Source organism: Carlito syrichta, unplaced genomic scaffold (genome assembly GCF_000164805.1).
Source record: "Carlito syrichta isolate Samal-C Ts95f unplaced genomic scaffold, Tarsius_syrichta-2.0.1 Scaffold301904, whole genome shotgun sequence".
In the NCBI taxonomy this organism is placed as follows: Eukaryota; Metazoa; Chordata; class Mammalia; order Primates; family Tarsiidae; genus Carlito; species Carlito syrichta.
Genome location: NW_007246000.1, coordinates 220,581 through 242,083, shown reverse-complemented (window position 1 = coordinate 242,083; position 21,503 = coordinate 220,581). Strand labels below are relative to the sequence as shown.

General features: G+C 44.0%; 2 protein-coding genes across 8 annotated transcripts in view; one reads left to right on the top strand and one right to left on the bottom strand.

The window, feature by feature from the left end:
• The window catches only part of EML6 (echinoderm microtubule associated protein like 6), a 304,500-nt gene extending 286,429 nt beyond the window's left edge, over positions 1-18,071 (top strand). For both annotated transcript variants that reach the window (XM_008055643.1, XM_021711181.1), the window contains 11 exons: positions 593-766; positions 4,887-5,095; positions 5,939-6,096; positions 6,747-6,861; positions 8,645-8,833; positions 10,708-10,880; positions 11,310-11,472; positions 12,953-13,056; positions 14,149-14,302; positions 14,705-14,805; positions 16,100-18,071. In XM_008055643.1, coding sequence (XP_008053834.1) covers positions 593-766; positions 4,887-5,095; positions 5,939-6,096; positions 6,747-6,861; positions 8,645-8,833; positions 10,708-10,880; positions 11,310-11,472; positions 12,953-13,056; positions 14,149-14,302; positions 14,705-14,805; positions 16,100-16,124 — 1,565 coding nt within the window. In that variant the 3' untranslated portion in view covers positions 16,125-18,071. The remainder of the gene's footprint in view (positions 1-592; positions 767-4,886; positions 5,096-5,938; positions 6,097-6,746; positions 6,862-8,644; positions 8,834-10,707; positions 10,881-11,309; positions 11,473-12,952; positions 13,057-14,148; positions 14,303-14,704; positions 14,806-16,099) is intronic.
• Positions 18,072-18,228: 157 nt separating this feature from the next.
• Positions 18,229-21,503, bottom strand: part of RTN4 (reticulon 4) — an 81,494-nt gene continuing 78,219 nt past the window's right edge. For all 6 annotated transcript variants that reach the window (XM_021711184.1, XM_021711183.1, XM_008055641.2 and 3 more), the window contains 4 exons: positions 20,456-20,525; positions 19,832-19,878; positions 19,573-19,631; positions 18,229-19,230 (listed from right to left, as the gene is read on the bottom strand). In XM_021711184.1, coding sequence (XP_021566859.1) covers positions 19,188-19,230; positions 19,573-19,631; positions 19,832-19,878; positions 20,456-20,525 — 219 coding nt within the window. In that variant the 3' untranslated portion in view covers positions 18,229-19,187. The remainder of the gene's footprint in view (positions 19,231-19,572; positions 19,632-19,831; positions 19,879-20,455; positions 20,526-21,503) is intronic.

Here is a 21,503-nt window from a genome sequence, read left to right as displayed (position 1 = left end):
TGTGCCTAATGTGAGTTGATTCACATTTATGACAAGTATGTTTGCTTGTTTTTACTTTGTCATTTCAAGGACAGTTTTTACATAAATACCTTTCTGCTTGTTTTCATGGAACCCATGTCCATTTTAAATTTTAATTTGAATGTATCGAGTGCCTCACTTTAGACACATGACTTATTTTAGCTGTTGTTTTCCCTTGACGCTTCCTCATTGCCATTGCCCACACAATGCAGGTGATATTATGGAAACCCCAGGTAAGGCTGTTTCATTCATGAGTAGTTTGAATCTCGCAGCAAAAACATATCGTTGTATCATGTTTGCTGATTGTGTCTGACTGAATCGCAGATACAAATCACTGACCTCACCAGTTTCCTTTGCATAAAGTCCTCCGCAAGCGTGTGTGCTATAGGGCTCTGTCTTTAAAAGCAAGGCTCCTGTAGACTTTCTCCTTTGGCCAGGTCAGACTCTCGGTCTCATGTCCAGAAATGTAACGCCCCTAAACACTTGTTTTAAAGAGGCTTTGAAACGATCGCGAGTGTTGCCTTGTTCCCACCCTTCCATCTGCCTTAGTTCTTTGTCATGCTTCCCCACTCAGGGACAACACCTTCGATCCACATATGGGATGCCATGACCAAACACACCCTCTCCATGCTGCGATGCTTCCACTCCAAGGGAGTGAATTACGTCAACTTCAGTGCCACCGGAAAGCTCCTGGTGTCCGTTGGCGTGGACCCTGAGCACACCATCACCGTCTGGCGATGGCAGGAAGGTAATGAAGCTTAGCTTGCGGTCTTGTCTGCAGTGTGGGCCGGGCGTGAGCCCAGATCTGCCTTACTCCAAAGTCCACCACAGGCGCTGCTGCAGGGCAAGCAGAAACCAGGGCGCTGGGGGGCCTGGAGCAGCTGCTTACTAGCTGCCACCGTATCTTTTGGCACCATGGCCAGGAGAAGGCTGTCAGGGACTCTGGGCAGTTAGTGAAGGGTCATCGGGTACTTTGGAGAAGTGCCCTGATGTTGTCAGCCTCCCTCCTCAAACAGCAGATCCTTCCCCCATTCCTGTTTTCACCACTTTCCTTCCCCAAGCTTCATTGTTCCCGGTGTTCTTCCTGGTGGTCCCTGGACTCTGCAACAGCTTTGTCACCTCGGTCGCCTTATTATAGGAACTGGGATGATGTGTCACCATAATCTCAGAAGCAATTAAAGACAATTTTAAAAAACATTTTAACACTTTTGCAACGGGAATTCATCTTGCAGTCAAAGTTTACATTTACTGTAGCAGAATTTCTTGTCCTCCCATGATACATGCAAGTACACATGTGCACGCGCACACACACACTTGCACATGCAAGCTGCTACTAAATTTATCATCTTAGAATTACTGTTGTACAATATTTCGAGTGTATTCTCAGGCTGAGTACTGCTCTGGCAAAAGCAGATCCAATTAGTTAGGACATTAATGAGGTCTGTCTGCAGCCAGGCAGCCTGTATCTGGGGCACGCGGAGCCAGGCAAGCACAGAGGTGGCACTGCTCCAATCCAAGACCCTGGGGTCCCATTATCTCTTCATCTTCCCATGGTGGCGTTGCGGGGGGCGCGAGTGAAGGCTGTAAAGGGATGAGTGCATTGGGAAGAAAGCTCAGTCCCTCCTGCTCCTGTGAGGCTGACAGCTTGCAGACATTTATGATGAGACTCACTCGTCACATTGCAATGGGAGGTGGCTGAATCCAGGTGTTTCTAGAAAACCACATTTTGCTGGATGTGGTGGCTCAAACCTGTAATCCCAGCACTTTGGGAGGCCAAGGCAACAGGATTGCCTAAGCTCAGGGGTTCAAGACCAGTCTGGGCAAGTTGGTGAGAACTCGTCTCTACAATAAATCAAAATATAAGCCAAGCATGGTAGTCTGCACCTATAGTTCCAGTTACTTGGAAGGATCGCCTGAACCCAGGTCAAGTTTGTGAGCATGCCACTGCATTCCAGCCTCGGGGAAAGAATGAGATTCCAATTCAAAAAAAAGAAAAGCACATTTTAAATTTTTCTTCTTCATTAGTATCTTGTGTCCATAGCTCCATAATCGATATCTTGGGGTGCAGAGTCAGTTCTTGTGCTGTCACGTGGTCAACTGATGGAGTAGACTCAACCCAGGTGACTCTTATGTGATAGATCGTCTTAGAGCTGGACGAACTAGAGAAGTCGTCCTGACCAGGCAGTCCATGGAGAAATTCCTCCCAGTGTGTTCCTGACTGGCTGAGTTCTGTCCTCTGCTTGAATACTTTCAAGGATGTGGCTCTCATCACTGCACACGGCAGCCCACACACTGCTGGAAAACTCTTGGTATGAAACCCTTTCTTATTTGGGAGCATAACTTGCTTCCTGGTGTTTTTCTTCAATGCTGCTAACTCTATTTCTAGATTTTTGGGAAAAAGCTTTCACAATGGCCCCTGTGGGCCGTCTTGTCTTTTTAAGTGCAGGCTCCTCCTCTTCACTTCCTTCATCTGTCCTCCAGGCAGTGCCTGCTCTGGCATAGCTCTTGCTCACCTGGGGCCCTTTCTGGCCTCCCGAGGGAGGGCTGGAGGAGCCAAGACCTTTCAACAGGGTCCCAAGGACAAAGCTTATTGAAGGGGGGAGAGGGAAAGCAGAGAGAGGCTGCTTTTCATATGGTTCTCTCATGGCACCGAGGGTGCAGAGCCAGTGCTAATGTCTAATCCATTACCAGTGACAACCTCTTCCAAATTGACTGTGGACTTGTCATCTCTTCTTCCTTGCTTCTCTGATGTGCTTTTTCCTTCGTTTCAAGTCTTGCTTACAGATCAATAGCAGGTGTCTAGGGAGGTTTATAAACATTTTGATATCACTAGAGAGCCTATTATTTATTCATTCCTCTTTTGTTAGAGGATTGTTTTGGGGAACCTGTGTGTTTGGGTGTGTAGGTAAGAATAATCAAATAAAATATAACTAAAAATGAACTTGTTGCATAAAATGCATGTTGTCAGGTCCTAGATACATCTGTGTAATTTGCTTTGAGCAGACTAGAAGACAGTGAGGAGAGGGACAATTGGACAATTGGAAGCGTCCATGAGATTAAAATGAGGGAAAAGCAACAGTCGCTTAGAAAGAATGTGTGTCTCATTGTTAGTTTGTATTTCCCCCATGACTAGAGAGATTGATCCTCTTTCCATCTCTTTATTGGCCACGTGTGTTGCTTCTTCTGTAATTCACCTTTCAAATCCTTCTTCCACTGGGGGTGGGAGGGTTGTTTGTCTTTTACTTACGATTTGTAGTTGTTTTTAGATTATTAATGTTAATCCTTTATAAGCATTGCAAATACTTTCTCCCAGTCTCTTGTTTGTCTTACTTTGTTTATGGTATCCTTAGAGATCATGGGGTTTAAAACCTCTGACCCACAAGTAGGAAGAGAGAAAACTGTTAAGAGTGGTCATGAAGCCAGGCTCGGTGGCTCAGCCTGTAATCCCGCGCCTTTGGGAGGCTGAGGTGAGTGGATTGCCTGAGCCCGCAGGTTTGAGACCCGCTTGGGTAACTTGGCGAGACCTCATCTCTACAATAAATCAAAAAATAGCCGGGCATGGTAGTGTGCACCTGTAGTTCTAGCTACTTGGAAGACTGAGGCGGAAGGATCGCTGGAGCCCAGAGAGTCGAGGCTGCGGTGGCCGGGAGCGGCCACTGCCCTCCAGCCTGGGCAACAGAGTGAGACTCTAACTCAAAAAAAAAAAAAGTAGTCACGGACTCCAGGTACAGAGAGAATTACAGCTGAGAGAGGTGATCTGTGGGCTCCCCTAGTCTTGCCTGGAAAGGGAGTCCCTTAGGGAGTGTCAGCTACAAGTCCAACTACATTAAAAACCCACCACCACCACTGGACTAGAGAGCCATCCTCAAAACAAATGTGAAGTGAGGAGAAAGGGGGAGAAAAATAATGTGTGTAAATAATAAGGGGAGGAGAGACAATGGAGAGGAAATTGGAATGAAAACATTATAGTAAGTTAAAAGAATATTGAAAGAAAAGGTAACAGACTTTAAAATAAAAATGAAAAACTCAAGAGCTTAAAGATAAAGATGAGATAAAAATAGATGTGTGTAAAATACAGGCTAAAAGAATAGAAGCTAACACAAAATACCCACTGTGTCAAGCACTGTGCTGAGATCTTTATTTATGTCAATTTGTTTAATCCTCGCAACACCTTATGAAATAGGAACTATTATTATCCTCCAATCACAGGTGAGTAAACTGCAACCTAGAGAGGTTAAATAACTTGTCTTCCACCTAGTAAATAGTGGAGATGGAATGTGATGAAGACAAAGGTTAAATAAAAAGAGATAATCAAAAACATAAATAATTGGGGTTGAGGAAAAAACTAGTAATTAAATGTTTAAAAAATTAAACCTAAAAACCACAAAATAAAAAGGAATATGGGGAACTTAAAAAGAAAAGAAAAGAAATACAGAGAATCTTAGACATCTAAAAAAAAAAGGAATGTGAGTCCCAGTGATAGCTGGGAGAGGGTTTGGTGTTTTGGGGGGGTGACTGCTGTGGCGATACTGGAGACTTGGGGGGATAGGGAGTACCCCTAAGCCATTTGCCTTTTTCTCATATCTGGAAACTTCTATCTCATGGACCATCATTTTTTGCTATATTCATGGATAATTGAGTGGGGGGAAATGTTGGCAGCACCTACTGTTCTGGAAACTTCTCAGACACACTCTCTCCCCCATCTTGGGGGCAAGGTCTGAAGGGGAGAGGGAGCTATTAAAGAAGGGACACTGAGGCATGCCCTGAGCCTACTGGGGTGGAGAGCCATCCTGGGCTGCAGCTTCCCCAGCCTGGTCCATGAAGCGAGGAAGAAGGGCCAGCCTCACCAGACTCTGTCATCCACACAGGTGCCAAGGTTGCCAGCCGAGGGGGTCACCTGGAGCGCATATTTGTGGTGGAATTTCGCCCTGACTCAGACACACAGTTTGTATCTGTCGGGGTCAAGCACATGAAGTTCTGGACCCTGGCGGGCAGCGCCTTGCTTTACAAGAAAGGGGTCATTGGTTCCATGGGGGCTGCCAAGATGCAGACGATGCTCTCCGTGGCCTTCGGTGCTGTGAGTTCCAACAGATGCTTCCAAGAGGGGTCCCTGAGTCCCTGGGCATGGGTGTGGGGTGGGGAGGGAAGTTTGGCCAAGAAGCTGAAAACAGCAAGAAGGTCATTTCCACATTGTCTCCTCTCCTGGCTTATTTGCAATCATTCTTCCCTTTCCTTAAGCACAGATGGGTGAGTTGAAATTTTTTTTTCATTTTTTCCTTAAAACATTCATGAGAAAAGGTAAGACATTTACCCAACACTGGAGGTTTGCTATCCCAGAGGCAGACCCTGACTCGCAAGCCCATCAGACCTGAGAGGAGAAAACCCATAGGGTGCTGGGAACAACGTCCACTGCTAGATAGAGGTTCTTTTCCTTCCTAGTCCCCTTGTGCCACAAATTCCCCCCAATTGCTACCCTCAAGTGGTCTGTAGGGTGCCCTCAGCCAAGGAAAGCTTTCTTGACACCATTTGGAACACAGTCACCTCTTGGTCTTCCAGCTTTGGAGGACCACCCCACAGACGAGTCCCAGGCAAGTTTCCTCTCAGGCTGGAGCTGGCCCCTTCCCCGGCTGTCACTTGGGGTGTGCTCACAGAGGGGGAGTTCTTGTTACTTCAAAGCTATGCTCAGTGGGGAAGTAAAATGTCTAAGGCAACTAAATAGAGTAAATTTCAAAGCCAGACGATTGCCTTATGATAAGCTCTTGGTGATTTTTCTGCAAGTTCTGCTTTCCTTAGCACAGAAGATAAAATTGGCTATGCGTGTTTGCTTCTCTAGCTCTGATTCCTTAATAAAGGAGCAGGTGGTGGGGAAGGGACCCTTTTGAGTATATTCCTAGTGTGGAAAATGTCCCTTCGTTTACAGAACAACCTCACTTTCACGGGTGCCATCAACGGAGACGTCTATGTCTGGAAGGATCACTTCCTCATCCGGCTAGTGGCCAAGGCCCACACAGGCCCCGTGTTCACAATGTACACAACCCTTCGGGATGGACTCATAGTGACCGGTGGAAAAGAGCGGCCGTAAGCAGAAGCTCCTCTGGGGACAACTTGTCTTTTGTTATTGTCTTAGGAGAAAATGACAAGAGCATCTCCAACTTGGAGAAAATGCAGATTATCTTTCTCCTGTCTTTTTTTTGCATTAGGAAGATCGGTCATCTCTCTCAGAGGGTCCTGGGTCAAAAACTTCACAACTAAGAGGGGAATAGAGAGGTGATTTAATGGTAGTTAAAAAACCCAAGAGGTATTCTTGAACAAACCACAGTGACTTTGCTATTCATGAAATGTTACTCTCAGTAACCGTTTAGGGGGGTATAGAGGAAGAAGAGAAAAGAAGACAGGAAAGATGTGGAAACAAAGCCTGAAGACAGGAGAAACATTTCTCTTAGTGTTCTAATCTAATGAAAACAATCTGATTCTCCTGGTGACATTTTCTTTCCTCCCAAGATAGTAGCATTTAAAGGCATTTGAGGAAATCTGCAGTTTCAGGAGGTTGTGAACACTCATCAGCAGGGTCTGAGAAGGGGGCCACTCCTTGGAGGGTCCAGACCCTGGAGGGTCTGCCTTGCTGGGCCCAAGTGGCCATGGCCTTGATGACCAGTGAGGGGAGGAAGGACCATGGGGAGGTCCTAGGATGAAGGCTACCAGCCTGCGTGCATGTCGATCTTTTTTAGGACCAAAGAAGGAGGTGCTGTGAAACTGTGGGACCAGGAGATGAAGCGCTGCCGGGCCTTCCAGCTGGAGACGGGGCAGCTGGTGGAGTGTGTGCGCTCTGTGTGCCGCGGCAAAGTGAGCACGTGGCAGGTCTCCCCATGCCCCTTGGGACTGGGCCAGCGGAGGCGGGAGTGTCGTCAGTGCTTTCCCAGCCAGGGATTTTCCCTGTGCTGGTTTGTTTAACCCTGGAAACAAAGCTTCAATTATGTTGTAGGGTGGAGGTCGCTTGGCAGAGCCAGGCAGACCTGGGTACAACCTGTGGCCTTGGTCGTGTTCCTTAACATTTCTGTGTCTAGCACCAAGGTTTGTCATGAGGTTGTTGTGAGGGTTGCACCATTACCTGTGATAGTACCTTTGGCTCTGCCTGGCATACAGTCACATTCAGATGTTAGCTCCCAGCATTATGGATACTATTCTTATAAGCTTAGAGATATTAAATAATTGGCCTATACCCAAGGTTACAAGGTCAGTAAGGGGGAGAGTGAGGGCCACCAAACCACCTGACTCAAAGCCATTGGCTTCCAACTCTTATACTGGCTGTGTATCAAAAATAACTGTCAAGTCTTTTTAAAATATGGTTGTCCAAGCTGCTTCCCAGAGCTGCCCACTAGAATCTCAGGGCGAGACCCTGACGTGTGTTTTCCCTTTTCTTTCTTCTCTTAAAATTTCCCTCAGGAGATTTGATGCACTTAAAAACAGATCTCTAAGCCTCTATTTAATACCTTGTGTTTATATTTTTGAATTGGTATCAGTCTAAGAATTGGTTTTCTAGATACACTCTATTAAAACAAGGCAAACCTGACTTGGAGTACAGATAATTAAAAATTAGGAATTGTGTTTTTAAGTAGTTGTGACAATCACTTGGAAGGGTAATTATGGGAAAAGAAGACAGGACAAGGCCCAGAGCCTGGAAGTTCTCAGGAGATAGATTTTTGTTCAGTGGAAAGAAGAACTTACTGGCCAGGCTTGGTGGCTCAGCCTGTAATCCCAGCACTTTGGGAGGCCAAGGCAAGTGAACTGCCTGAGCCCACGAGTTCGAGACCAGCCGGGGCAACTTGGTGAGACCTCATCTCTACAATAAATCAAAAATTAGTCAGGCGTGATAGCACACACCTGTAGTTCTGGCTAATTGGAAGGCTGAGGCGGACGGATCGCTGGAGTCCAGCAGGTCAATACTGGGGTGACCGTGAGCGATGAGACTCCAACTCGAAGAAGAAGAAGGAAGAAGGAGGAGGAGGAAGAAGGAGAAGAAGAAGAAGAAGGAGGAGGAGGAGAAGAATAACTTACTAAGAGTTTGAGCTGTCTGAGAACAGAAATTGGCCGCTATGTAGTGAGTTTGCAGTCACTGGAATATTCTAGCAAAGGCTGGATGATACAGAAGTCTGTATCTGTGCTGAAGCTCTCACTCAAGTTAGTTGATGGAGAAAAAGCAAAGTGAGGTGAAGATTGATTAGGGATGGACAGTTTGGTTGTTAAAATACCTCTCAGCCCTTCCTATTTTAATACTAATGCAGCAAAGTCACTTTCCCAAGTTTTCCTAATAGTGGTTTAAAACAAGTTTTTTTTAATTGTGGAAAACTATACATAACATTTTAACCATTTTAAAGTATACATTCAGGTACCTTAGGTACATTCCTTCTGTTGTGCAGCCATCGCCCCATCCATCCACAGAACTCTTCTCATCTTGCAAAACAAACTCTGTACCCATTCAACACTAATTCCCCTTCACCTCTTCCCCTTGACCCTGGCAACCACCATTCTACTTTCTGTCTCTATGAATCTGACTACTCTGGGTACCTCATATGAGTGGAACCACACAGTATTTGTCCTTTTTCTAATAGTGTTTTGATTACAACAGGGAAAAATTTTAGTGGGAACCAAAGATGGAGAGATAATTGAAGTTGGTGAAAAAAATGCTGCTTCCAACATCCTGATTGATGGACACATGGAAGGGGAGATTTGGGGCCTAGCCACACACCCCTCCAAGGACATCTTCATCTCTGCCAGCAATGACGGCACAGCCCGGATCTGGGACCTGGCTGACAAGGTGAGGGGTGACTCTGCCTGGGTTCAGATGCCCACAGGTGGGCGGCACAGCAGTGGGAGCTGAACAAGGTCAAACCAGGTCAAGACAGAGGTAGGGAATGGGGCCTAGTAAAGGTCAGGTTAGAACGTCTAGCAACAAAAGAAGTCCCACTCACCGCATCCATCTAATTGTCTTTTAGCTGTATGTCCTGCTATAACTATTTATAGTACAGGAATAGTGTAATCGAGAATGATTATTCTCTTGTCATGAAAGAACACACAAAACCTAAAAAAGTAAAGAGACAAATCATGTCCTCCCTGGATGAGAAAACCGAAAAATAATTTAGAATGTCAAATGTTCCCAAATGAGCTAATGTATTTCCATCAAAATCCCAACAAAGTTTCTCTTAAGGGTTTGAGAAAACATTTTTATTTATTTATTTATTTTTTGAGTTGGAGTCTCACTCGGTCGCCCAGACTGGAGTGTAGTGGCTGCTCCCGGCCACTGCAGCCTCGACCCGCTGGGCTCCGGCGATCCTTCCGCCTCAGCCTTCCGAGTAGCCGGAATTACAGACATGTGCTACCATGCCCGGCTGATTTTTTGATTTATTGTAGAGATGAGGTCTCGCTGCTCAGGCGGGTCTCGAACCCACAGGCTCAGGCAATCCACTCACCTCAGCCTCCCAAAGGCTCAGGATTACAGGCTGAGCCACCAAGCCCGGCTGGGAAAACAATTTTAAAGTTCATCTTGGGTAAAAAATATAAAATGTTAAGGCATAGTCTGTAGAAAAACAAAAAGATTAATGTTACCAAGCCTCATCCAATGTTAAAACAAGTACTTAAGTTCTAGTAATTAAAATACTTGGTTTCAGTTTTTGGCTAGTAAATGTGTCAGTCATATTTGTAGTGAAAGGGTCACAGGATAGACATGCAAAAGCGTAAGTGTGGTTGTTACACTCCCATGTGAGTGTTTATAATTATTATTAACAACAGTTAGCCGGGCTTGGTGGCTCAGCCTGTAATCCCAGTGCTTTGGGAGGCTGAGGTGAGTGGATTGCCTGAGCCCGCGGGTTCGAGACCCGCCTGGGCAACTTGGCGAGACCTCATCTCTACAATAAGTCAAAAATTAGCCGGGTGTGGTAGCGTGTGCCTGTAGTTCCAGCTACTTGGAAGGCTAAGGCGGAAGGATTGCCGGAGCCCAGCAGGTCGAGGCTGCGGTGGCCGGGAGCGGCCACTGCACTCCAGTCTGGGTGACAGAGTGAGACTCCAACTCAAAAAAAAAAATCAAAAAACAAACAAACAAAAAAATAGCTATCACTAATTGAATGCCTACTGAATACCAGGCTTCATAGCTAAGATGTTTACAATAACCTTACAAGACCATTATTAATATCACTTCTTTACAAATAGGAAAACTAAGATGTAACTTACCCAAACACCCCTAGCTAGTAAGTGACAGAACCAGGAGTCAGAATCTGAACTAGCAGATGCTGGAGCTCAAACTCTTTCCCCTAAACAAGAGTCTACATCTAGAGGATCAAATCTGGCCTGCTGCCTGTTCCTATAAATCAAGCCACACTCATTTGTTTGCATACCATCTGTGGCTGCTTTGTGCTGTAATGGCAGAGTTGAGTAGTTGCAACAGAGGCTGTGTGGCCCACAAAGTCTAAAACAGTTACTGCACAACCATTTTCAGAAAAAGTTTGCCAACCTCTGCCCTAAAACTTGTCCCTTAAGCTGCTCTAATCAAAACATACGGCTACTCGGGGACATTTCCTATAAGAAGGAAAAGATTTTGTGGCCTACCATGGCAGCAAAGGCAGTACCACTACTCTGGCCCCCCGAGGTGCCCGAGGGGGCCAAGGACTCAGGCAACTTTACTTTGTATCAATATAGAAGCTGGTCAACAAGGTGAGCCTGGGCCACGCGGCCAGGTGTGCAGCCTACAGCCCCGACGGGGAGATGGTGGCCATTGGCATGAAGAATGGAGAGTTTGTCATCCTATTGGTGAACAGCCTGAAAGTTTGGGGGAAAAAACGAGACCGGAAATCTGCTATCCAAGATATCAGGTACATAAGCGGGTGGTCTGGGCAGGAAGGAGAAAGGCGAGCATTTGTCTTACCAGTGGCTCCCATTCCAGCCATGGCTGAAGTGAAGAATCAGCTGTGAGAGGGTCACTTTCAACAAGCCAGCTGTGAAAGGATTCCTTCTCATGGGTTCACTCTCAGATATGTCTGCTAATTTCCATAAGGGTATGGTAAAAACGATTTGTAAAATGTCATTCTACAAAAGCCTGCATACATTCATTTTCTTACTGCTGAGGGATTCAATTCAGAGAAAGTATTAAACTCCAAAGAAGGTCAGGAGCTAACCACATGTGAGCCACAAAGTGGATCTCACTGCCTCTGGGCCTGGAACCCGTTCCAGAGCAACCTTCGTGCCTGACCAGCCCCATATAGCCCTGTTCATGGACCGTGCTCTTGGATTGCTTTTTCTAGAATCAGCCCAGACAACCGGTTCTTAGCCGTTGGTTCTTCTGAACACACAGTTGACTTCTATGACCTCACTCAGGGCACAAATCTGAACCGCATTGGCTACTGCAAAGATATCCCAAGTTTTGTCATTCAGATGGATTTTTCTGCGGATAGCAAATACATACAGGTATGTTTTGGGTTTACTTATATCTGGGCCAACCAATAGTCATAGTAATAACAAAGGTCTCTAGCAATTGAGTCCTTACTGTGTAGCAGGCAATGTGCTAATTTACTCTCCACAGGACCTCTTAAAGTACTGTTACTTTCCCCCTATTTTATAAATGAAGAAACAGGGGCTTACTGAATTTAAGAAGGTTGAAGAAATAGAATTTAAAATAGTATTCAATAAGAAAAGTAGGAAACACAAGCCCTAATCATCTTTAATCCTCCTTGCCTTACCAACCCATCAAAGCTTACTAATTTCTAGTTCTTTGGGGCTACCCCTAAACCGGTGTCACTTCTTATACTTACTCATGTCATTTCTAAGCCACACTCCACAAGCATGGCCTCTCCACAATTGGGACCTGAACTCCAGAAAATAGGCCTGGGAGTACTCCCTGGAAGGATCGGGAGGGGTCTCAGCCCTAGGACTGACAGCTAAAATCAGAATGATTTCTATTGGATATTCACTGTGAGACAGAGAGGATACAGTCATTCATTCCAGTATTTACCGAACCATGTACTATGCTAGGGTGGGCAAAATGGGACTGGTCCCTGTCTCCTGGAGCTTGCTCTGTAGTGAAGACAAGCATTAAATAGACAATCACAAAATATACATATAATTACAAGTTGTGATTATGTGCAGAGAAGGAAAAGTACAGGGTGCTGAGGAATACTTAACAAGGTACTGAATTTAGATGCACATCCTCTCCTAGCAAGTGATATTTAAGCTGAGGTCTGTAGGGTGTGTAGGAGTTAGCCAACCAAGACAGGCAGGAACACTGTTCCAGGCCATCTGTGTGAAAGCCCTGAAGTGGAAAAGATCTCAGCTCATTCCAGAACAGAAGGAAAGCCGGGTGCCTGGGGTAGAGGCTCTGCAAGGGGAGAGTGAGGAAGGCGGCAGCCATTTGCTGGCAAACGTTCTTGGCAGTAGGAAAAGTGGTCAGTTTCCCCTAGAAGACGCCCAGTGAATCAAGGATCAGGCCTAGACACTTTTCAGAAATCACCTGTATTAGCGGCTGTCCATGAGAAAACTTGCCTTACCTCTGTACCAAATGTCCTTGGTTCTCTGAGAACAGGGATTCCTGTGTCTTGAAAACACCTGGAGGCTTTGCTAAAACACACTTTGCTATGCCTCACCCTCTATGCCTCCTATTTGGTGGGGCCCCAAAATTTGCATTTCTAGAGTTTCCAGTTGCTGCTGAGGTTGCTGGTCAGGAACCACACTTGGAGACCAACTGCCTTAGGACTTTGGAAAATAGCGAGAAGATGGATGTCACATTGCTGTGGGTGGACCACGGGCTTCGTGACCTGGAGCTGAGCTTGGGTTTGGCAGAAAGCCCTAGGGGTGCAGAGGCTGGACCAGTGTTCTGGGAAACACAGGGCAAAGGGGAGTCTTTTGGGCTGGGAAAGTAAGTTGATGAACACGGGTTCCCTTCCACCTACAGGTGTCAACAGGAGCCTATAAGCGCCAGGTGCATGAGGTCCCCCTGGGGAAGCAGGTAACCGAAGCCATGGTCATTGAGAAGATCACCTGGGCCTCCTGGACAAGGTGACTGGAGGAAAGCACTTCTTGAGGAAAAGGTCACAAGAGAGTCTGTTGTTCCAGGCTCAGCCTCCAAGTTTGTATGGCCAGGATCTGAAGCAGCTCAGAGATGCAGCGATCTTTTCTTTTGGGGGCAGGGGTGGAAGGCCTCTTGGCACTAGTTTAGGTCACTGGCTTGACCTGACATAGGCTTGTGAAATGCTGTCTCTCTTTTTGTGTAATCTCTCCTGCAAGTCCCCAACCCCATCCAGCTAGTTCAGTGGGAAACCATCTCCCATCTCTTGGCCAACCCTAGTAAACAATGAGGCCTCCAGTCACCCGGGGAGGGAATGGGAGGGTAGAACTGCTGCCTAGCAGGATGAGACACAATGTCTGGCTGACTTGAGGGAGGAGACCATCCAACCTGTGAGTCAGAAGGCGCTCACCTGCTCTCCTCCCTATAGCATACACATATTCCAGAGGACCACAGAGAAGAGTGAGAGAATCAAATACTTTTTAAAATTTTTTAATTTTTTATTTTATTTTATTTTTGAGTTGGAGTCTCACTCTGTCACCCAGACTGGAGTGCAGTGGCCGCTCCCGGCCACCGCAGCCTCGACCTGCTGGGCTCCGGCGATGCTTCCGCCTCAGCCTTCCCAGTAGCCGGAATTACAGGCGCGCGCTACCACGCCTGGCTGATTTTTTTGATTTATTGTAGAGAAGTTGCCCAGATGGGTCTCGAACCCGCGGGCTCAGGTAATCCATTCACCTCAGCCTCCCAAAGGCGCGGGATTACAGGCTGAGCCACCGAGCCCGGCTCAAATACTTTTTTTTCAAAAGCAGGATTTATTGAGAGGACAGAAAAGGTCCCACCGTGGGAGGGGACCTGAAGGGGTTGCCCCAAGACCTCCTTTTGGAGTGTAGAGAATAGAGGCAGAGGGGAATAAGAGCTGGAGCAGGAATACAGACCGGAAGGGGGCAGATATCTTCATGCCAGAAGGACCGCATGGCCATATTGAATGATGCAGAACATCCCTCTGTCCCTCATCCCAGGGAGGGGATTGTTGCTTCAGGAAACCTCACCTGTCTTGCTCCTAACACTACTTCCTGTTGGAACAGCGTTCTGGGAGATGAAGTCATTGGGATCTGGCCACGAAATGCAGACAAGGCTGATGTCAACTGTGCATGTGTGACCCACGCTGGCCTGAACGTTGTCACCGGAGACGATTTTGGGCTGGTGAAGCTCTTCGACTTTCCATGCACAGAAAAATTTGTGAGTCTTCCTCAAAGTAGCCTCCTGGCACTGCCTGCAGCTTCTCTGTTCTTCTGCAGTCTGTGCGAGATAGGGGCCACATCCAGATGCCCTCTGGGAGATAGAGGAAACCGTCCCAGTCCTGTGGGGTTTTGGTATTTGACTAACCTTTTCATCCCATTCTGAAGAGGCAGTCCTGGAAGTCAGAAGGGAGGACAGAGGGTGGGGAAAACGGCCACAAATGGGGCAAGAATGAGAGGCAGGAAAGTCAACCAAAGGCTGACTCAAGAGAAGTCCAGACCAAATGGGAATCCCAAGGAAAGGTTCTGGGAGGAGGGGATTTGAGTCCTGGAAGCGGTCTCTGCTTGCCAAGAGGAACCCAGTCTCTTAGCTATCTCTCCTCTCCATTCACTTTGCTCACAGGCCAAACATAAACGTTACTTTGGTCACTCGGCTCACGTGACGAACATCCGTTTCTCTTACGATGACAAGTATGTGGTGAGCACTGGAGGAGACGACTGCAGGTACTCATTAGCCTGGATCTGACTCCCTAGGCCTGGCCTTCTCCCCCTCCCCATCTCATCCTGTGGGTAGGCCTCTCCTGAGGCATGGGAGGGAGTGATGAGGGGATACTGAACAGGACATGCCTTGAGTCTTAATGAAGGCAAGGACTTTCCAAAATAAGGTGTTGACCTCCGGTGACTCTCAGCCCAAATTTTGCCAGGCCTGTCCCGACAAGAGCTGTCTTGGGATTGCAAGTACATGCAATGGCTACTCTGGGCACACTGCTGGGAAGGAGGGGCAAGTGGGTGAGACCCAAGATGGCTAATTTGAGTAGGAACTCTTGGTAGCCCCATGGGCTGTTGCGTATAATCAGGTTAGAATGGAAATTCATCCATGCCCTTTTAAGAACTTCCACTTGATCACCAGTGTTGGCATTTCTTATGTAAAGTATGGAGGAACAGAACTACATCACTCTGAGCTTTCCACAACGGATGTCGTTGAAGGGTTTTGTTGCAGCATATTGGGTTCTGTTCAGCCCAAGCAAAATCGTAAGGGGGTAAAGAATACATACATTCTGCCACTTTTTAGTGGTTTGAGTTAGGCTGTAAGAAAGGCACCTATAGAGAACTTCAACTCAGTTTCCACCCAAAAGCATTGTGTAAGGAAATGGCTCCTGGGATGCTTTCTGCTGGCCTGCCCGGGAGCACCCAGCTCCAGCCTGCTGTCCAACTTCTGGCACTTAGAGCCCTTGAGATAGTACAGACAGTGGCTCCCTGTGAAATGCAACACCCACTCAAAGCAGCACCAGCCAAACTGTGAAAAAGCTAGGAACGAGCCAGAGATGACTTGGCCACTGCAATGCAGGAGATACAAGATGACTTGTTTTCTAGAAAAGGCATAGAAATAACCTTCAAAACGCAGAGCTCCTAGGCCTTTGTCGGCACTGGAGTATACAGTGATCCCTGGCACTGTGTTGAACACTTGAAAGGGCTCTCGGCCTCAAGTGGAGTTGATAAAAAACCTTTCCAGTGGTAACAGGGTTGATAGTGCGAAGTCAGAAGTCCTCACTAACACAGACATTCAAGCTGGCTGAAAGAACCAACCAACCAACCAAACTCTACCAACAAACCTTTTTTAAAAAATAGCAATAAACCTTAAGTTGGTGGTGAGATCCTTGGTTTACTTTTTGAAACCAAAATGTTCAAATACATCACCAGAGCTTGACTCTTGAGCATACGGCAAGTTTGTTTTGGCCACTCGATGGCAAGTCTGATTTTCAGTCATGCAAAATGTCGATCTGGTCTGCCTTTTCAGTGTGTTTGTGTGGCGATGTCTGTAAATGCCAGAAACCTCTTACATCCTTGCTGCTGCTGCTACACCAGCAACTGCAGAGGCAGCGCCCGGGCGCCTCTTCGCCACCAGCTGCTGGGAAATGCCTACCATGCTGCCGGAACGCACAAGCTCAAAATGCTAGTGAAGGTGTACAACTGCTCCCATAACCTGGACTCTCCAAAACTGTGATGCCAAGAAGGAAGGAAGGTCAGGTTCTAAAATGTTAAGACTGCCTCTGTTCCTGAGACTAAAAACTATAGTACTAACAACATTGGCAAAGAAATCCTATCTGATAATGTAGCCCACTGACGAAATTTAAAGCCTGTTACCCTAACCAATATGTAGCTTTTAATTTGCATCAAAACTTTTACAAAAGATGTTTTGCTATTATGTTTCTATATACTTCAAGAATGTTCATTTTTACAAACAAGTTGGACAGCTTAAGTTAGATGCACCCAAGTACTAGAAATAGATAGCCTCTGTTCTCCACGTTTAGCTTTCAAAACCAAATGAGCCGTGTATAAAGAAGTTGAGAAACTTAATTTTTTAACATTTCGTTTGCGGAGTTTTATATCCATTAAGTGCCTTTGAAAGTTTCCAGTTGTGTGGGCTGCTGTCTCACCTCCCACAAATGATCTCCTTTCTACCTATGGTGCTACAACCTCAAAACTGAGGAGGGCTACAGGACCCTTAGCAGATACAGTCTGCCATCCATGTCCTGTGTTTACGTCAAGGCTTCCCAAATGAAAGATATCAGTTAGCTGCTTGGGAAATAGTGCTTATTAGGAAGGTGAGCAGCAAAGTAACAGAAATTCAGGAAGGGATAGATGAATTTATTATGTTTAGTGCCAAACCTGCAAAATCCAAAAGAATTCAAATTAAACAAACCTCTACTGCAAAATGGAAAGGAAATTTTTAAAAAAAGCTCAAGTTGGTTCAGGAAGATGAGCTGATGTGAATTGTCAAAATAAATGAAATGACCTGATGCTGCACCTTGGTTTAATCACCCTAAGAATATGAATTGACTTGACTTTTATTGATTTGCTTCAGGTGAGCTATATAGATCAAGTACAGATTTAAAAGAAAAAGGAAAAAAAAAATCTCTGCACAACAAATTGTAAGACCAAGAAATAGTTAAGTCAAAATGATAAAACAATGATTAGAGTTCCCCAGAGTGGTTTGTATGACAGAATGTGACTTGGACAATATTTACCAGAAGCCTCCCCTAAAGCCCCCTCAAGTCACATTTCACATGTAGCCAACCAGTGACTACTGGATGGGGCTGACACACTAAGAGGAAGGAAGGCTGGTGTGGGACTGGTGGCTCTGGGCACATAGACACCAATTAGTCCTTCTGGTTAGTGAACTAAAATTCTAGATCTCGAGTTACTGGCTATTTGCATTTGTCAGTTTAAAGGTAAAATGAAGCATTTTCAGTTAAAGAATAGATCCACATTTACCACAGAAGTGCTTCAGCATTCTAAATGGATTAGATCACTCACTAAGCTATTTTTATATGCCAGTTTATTAATGCCTTACATTAATCCATTCATAGGTTGTTGGACCCACAGTAGAGTCCCTATGCAGTCCTATTTGTTTTCTGTAACTATGTGATTGGTGATGCTGAGTGAGAACCATGTCTGCCTATATCGTACTACTGGACCTTTCATACTGATCAGATTTTGCATTAAAATAACCATGTGGACAAACAATGAATTGATCAATGATGATATATGTACAACTATATGTAAAGAGCAATAGTGTCTGTGTATCATGAAAACTTCTTAAATCTTATTTGTAAACATTTATATGGTATGATTTTATGTATGTTCATAAATCCTGCACTGTATTCTATATGTTAAAATTTGGTGCATGAATTTATTTTCAGTTATCAAAGTATAAAATACATAAAACACTTTGTTATGTGTCAAATAAATTTGATTATGTAAACACATTCACTGTTGACTTTTGTTGTCAAAGTAAACACACCTGCATCATGAACTGAAAACATTTCTAAAAGCACAAGTTACCATGAATGGTTGAAGCAAAGTCTACCCTCTGTGTGTATTTTTAATCTGCTGCAGTTTCATGAATCCAAAATACCAAACACATTTTAAGTCTATAAGCTTTATTGATACTTCGCTTTTACAGTTCACAATGCATTCCACAGATTTAGTTCAATACAGCTTAAACCACAATGGTATAAATCTTCATTGTATAATTTCTTGCATAACAATGTTTGATATTTGCAAACAACATTTTTGGAAGCATTAGATTCAGTCCATAGATTCAGAGCTTGTGACAAAATTAACTACAGTAAGTCTGTGCAATGAAATTTATGTAGGAGTTCTATGTGTGTGCATTTCATGTTGAAAACAGATGGCAGTGCTCCTAGAAATATATTTTCTTTTTCTAGCTTATGTGCTTTGGAACTACACATGGATAACCAATGAGTCTCTGAAATATCAAGCATGTGGGGCAGCTGGAAGGTAAAGGTCTAAGCTTTGTGAAACACTATATATAGATATATATATAATCTATATTTACTTAATTGGCAATTAATATAACAGTAAAATTCACAATACACCTAGAACATACCAGAAAGGCAAGCTTTTTCATTCCTGCTTTAGTGGTATGCTCTCGTCTAAACATTTCATTTCAGAAAATCTGCATCAATCTACACAGACCATACACAGTACACAAACTGTGAAAAGGGTTATTTTTTTCAGTTCCACTGTCTCTGCAACTTTCCCAAATACAGCAAGACTACCTGCAACAAAGTATAATATACAGCTTTCTCAAATCTTTTTTTTTTTATTCACCAGTGCCTCATAGGAAAAACAGATGATTACGGTTTAAATCCATACATAGCAGCTTACAATACTTAAGATGATGAACACAGGGCAGTCAAGACAGGTAATTTTTCCTCAAACAGTGCATTGCTAAAAATAAAGATCTGTGAAACTGCACTGCAATGTCAAGGTTTCATTCTTCCCTGACCCTCCCCCATGTAATCAAACAAATATCCCCTTTAAAGATGAACTCCTAGTGTTAATTATTTTGGGCTTTTTCATTCAGTTTTGCGCTTCAATCCAGGGATCTTCGCTTGGATTCTAAATGAAAGACAGGGAAAAAATGTCAATGTAGATATTTTAAATTTTAAGAACTCTGTTTTCTGCTTCTTGGAATGCCACCCTCTAAGAACCACTTGTGTATTATTCAGCTTACGCAAGAAATGAAATCCTAAAGCTGCCAAATGATTAACTATAATTTTACCAACTTGGCGTCGTTAATTAGATTTAAACAAAGCCTTAAATATACATAGTAAACCTAGAAATAAATGATCCATAGGTTAGGTGGAGATCTGTTATTCCTGCAATCCGAAAATTCTGCATTGTTCTCAAAGTCCAGCACACCTGATCCTAGTAAGAATGGTACAGATTTTAAATACTTACTTAGCCACAGCATCTTTAACATTCTTATTTGCAAGTGCTAGATAATGGTCTATCTGTGCCTGAAAGAGAGGTATAAAGGAGTTATTAGACAATGACCATTGCTAGTGAATCTTATTAACCATGACTGTGTGTCAACAAATTACTTAAGAAACCATCACATTTCTCATTTTTGTAAGGCTTTGAAAACCGGCACTGATACCTTCATAAATACAACATAATAGAGAGCTCTGTATTCTGAAATCAGCAGTTAAGAAATTACCTGATGCCGTTCATAAATAACAGGAACACTGAAGAGTGAAATCAGAGCTGAAAAAGGAAATACATAATCTTTCAAAAAGACTGGTATGATTTAAAGGGAAGAAATACTAAAGAACTATCAAAACTCAAGACAGCCAAGCAGTGTTGAATAATTCACTAATGAGTGAATAATTACATACGGGTCTTCCAAATGTCTCTGCTATTGAGGAGTCACTCCAGAGGAGTGAATTACCTGCACAAGGCCCCTGCAGGAGGCTGCAGTTATTAGCAGCTAGTTATTAAAGCTAGGAAGTATTCTTAGCTGCAAGTCATATCACTTCAGATTTTATAAAATACAGGCATCCTTAGTTAGATTTATGACTGCACAATCAAATAAGGCCACCCTTTATCTGGTTTATCATTGTTAGTTGGAGCAGTCTTCAGGAACTAAAGCAGCAATATCAGCAATTTATTTAAAGCAAAAATAAGAAGCAATATCAGCAATTTATTTAAAGAGATCACAACCTTAAACTTACATCTTCTATTTTGCTTACAAAAATATTCTTCTCTAAAATGTCTCTAAGCTGCTTACATACAATATTTCTTTTTCCAGCAATTTTTCATTCCAATGGCTTTGCAGACTTACCCAAAATCAGTAGTGTCAGACCATTGAACAAGGCACCAACATAGGTAAATACCCACATCAACACTGCAAACTGTAAGAAAATAAAATTATATTATAAACAAAATTCAGGTAGTTTCTTAATAAATTTTCAAATACAAGCATCCCATCTAAATATCAACCTACTAGAGGCACATACCTTGAAGACTTGATAAAGTAATACAATTATTTCATTTCTAAGTCACCAGTCTCAATTCAGAAATTCAGAATCCTAACTAAAACAATTAACAGATTTGACCCATTTTCTCTGACCTATCCTGCCAAGTAGTTGATTCTGTTTTCTCTGAGATCAGAAAATATGCCAAAGGTATACCTTACTCTTCCAGCCCTAATAGCATTTTGCTTTTAGATGGAAAGAAGACTGGAAAGGTATTATGAGAATTAGCTATTAAAACTAATATTAAAGTACTAACCAGTTGAGTGCTTGAAGATATACATGAGCTGAATAATTCAGACATCTGGTAAGTGATAATTGGGCAAAAAGTACTTATCCCCAGGGAAATGAGATTTCAGGTACCAAAAATATCACCTCTAGCATTTTTAAGGATCAGGCATTGTCTGCCCAGTGATACATGTTTTAACAGCCATGATTAACCTAGGGGATGAGGGAGGACTCCTGAAACTTTTATACCTGTTAATAAAAGGGACCATTATTGTTATTTTGCCACTGCCCTTCTTTATTTAATACATACTAATATACTTATTATGTGCTAGGCACTATTTTAAATGCTTTACAAATACAAGCTCATTTATTCCTCTTAACCTGATAAGGTGGGTACTTTTATCATTACCACAGCAGATGCAGACATTAAAGAGCAGAGAGGTTCCATAACTTGCCCTAAGCCAGATTATAGCAACTGTCTTTCACTGTCTCCTCTCTCTGGGGTTGGGAACTGCGGTGAAATGACTGCAATCTACTTTCCTCTGGCTTCAAAGTCTGGGATTTTTATTTTATTTTATTTTATTTTTTTGAGTTGGAGTCTCACTCTGTTGCCCAGACTGGAGTGCAGTG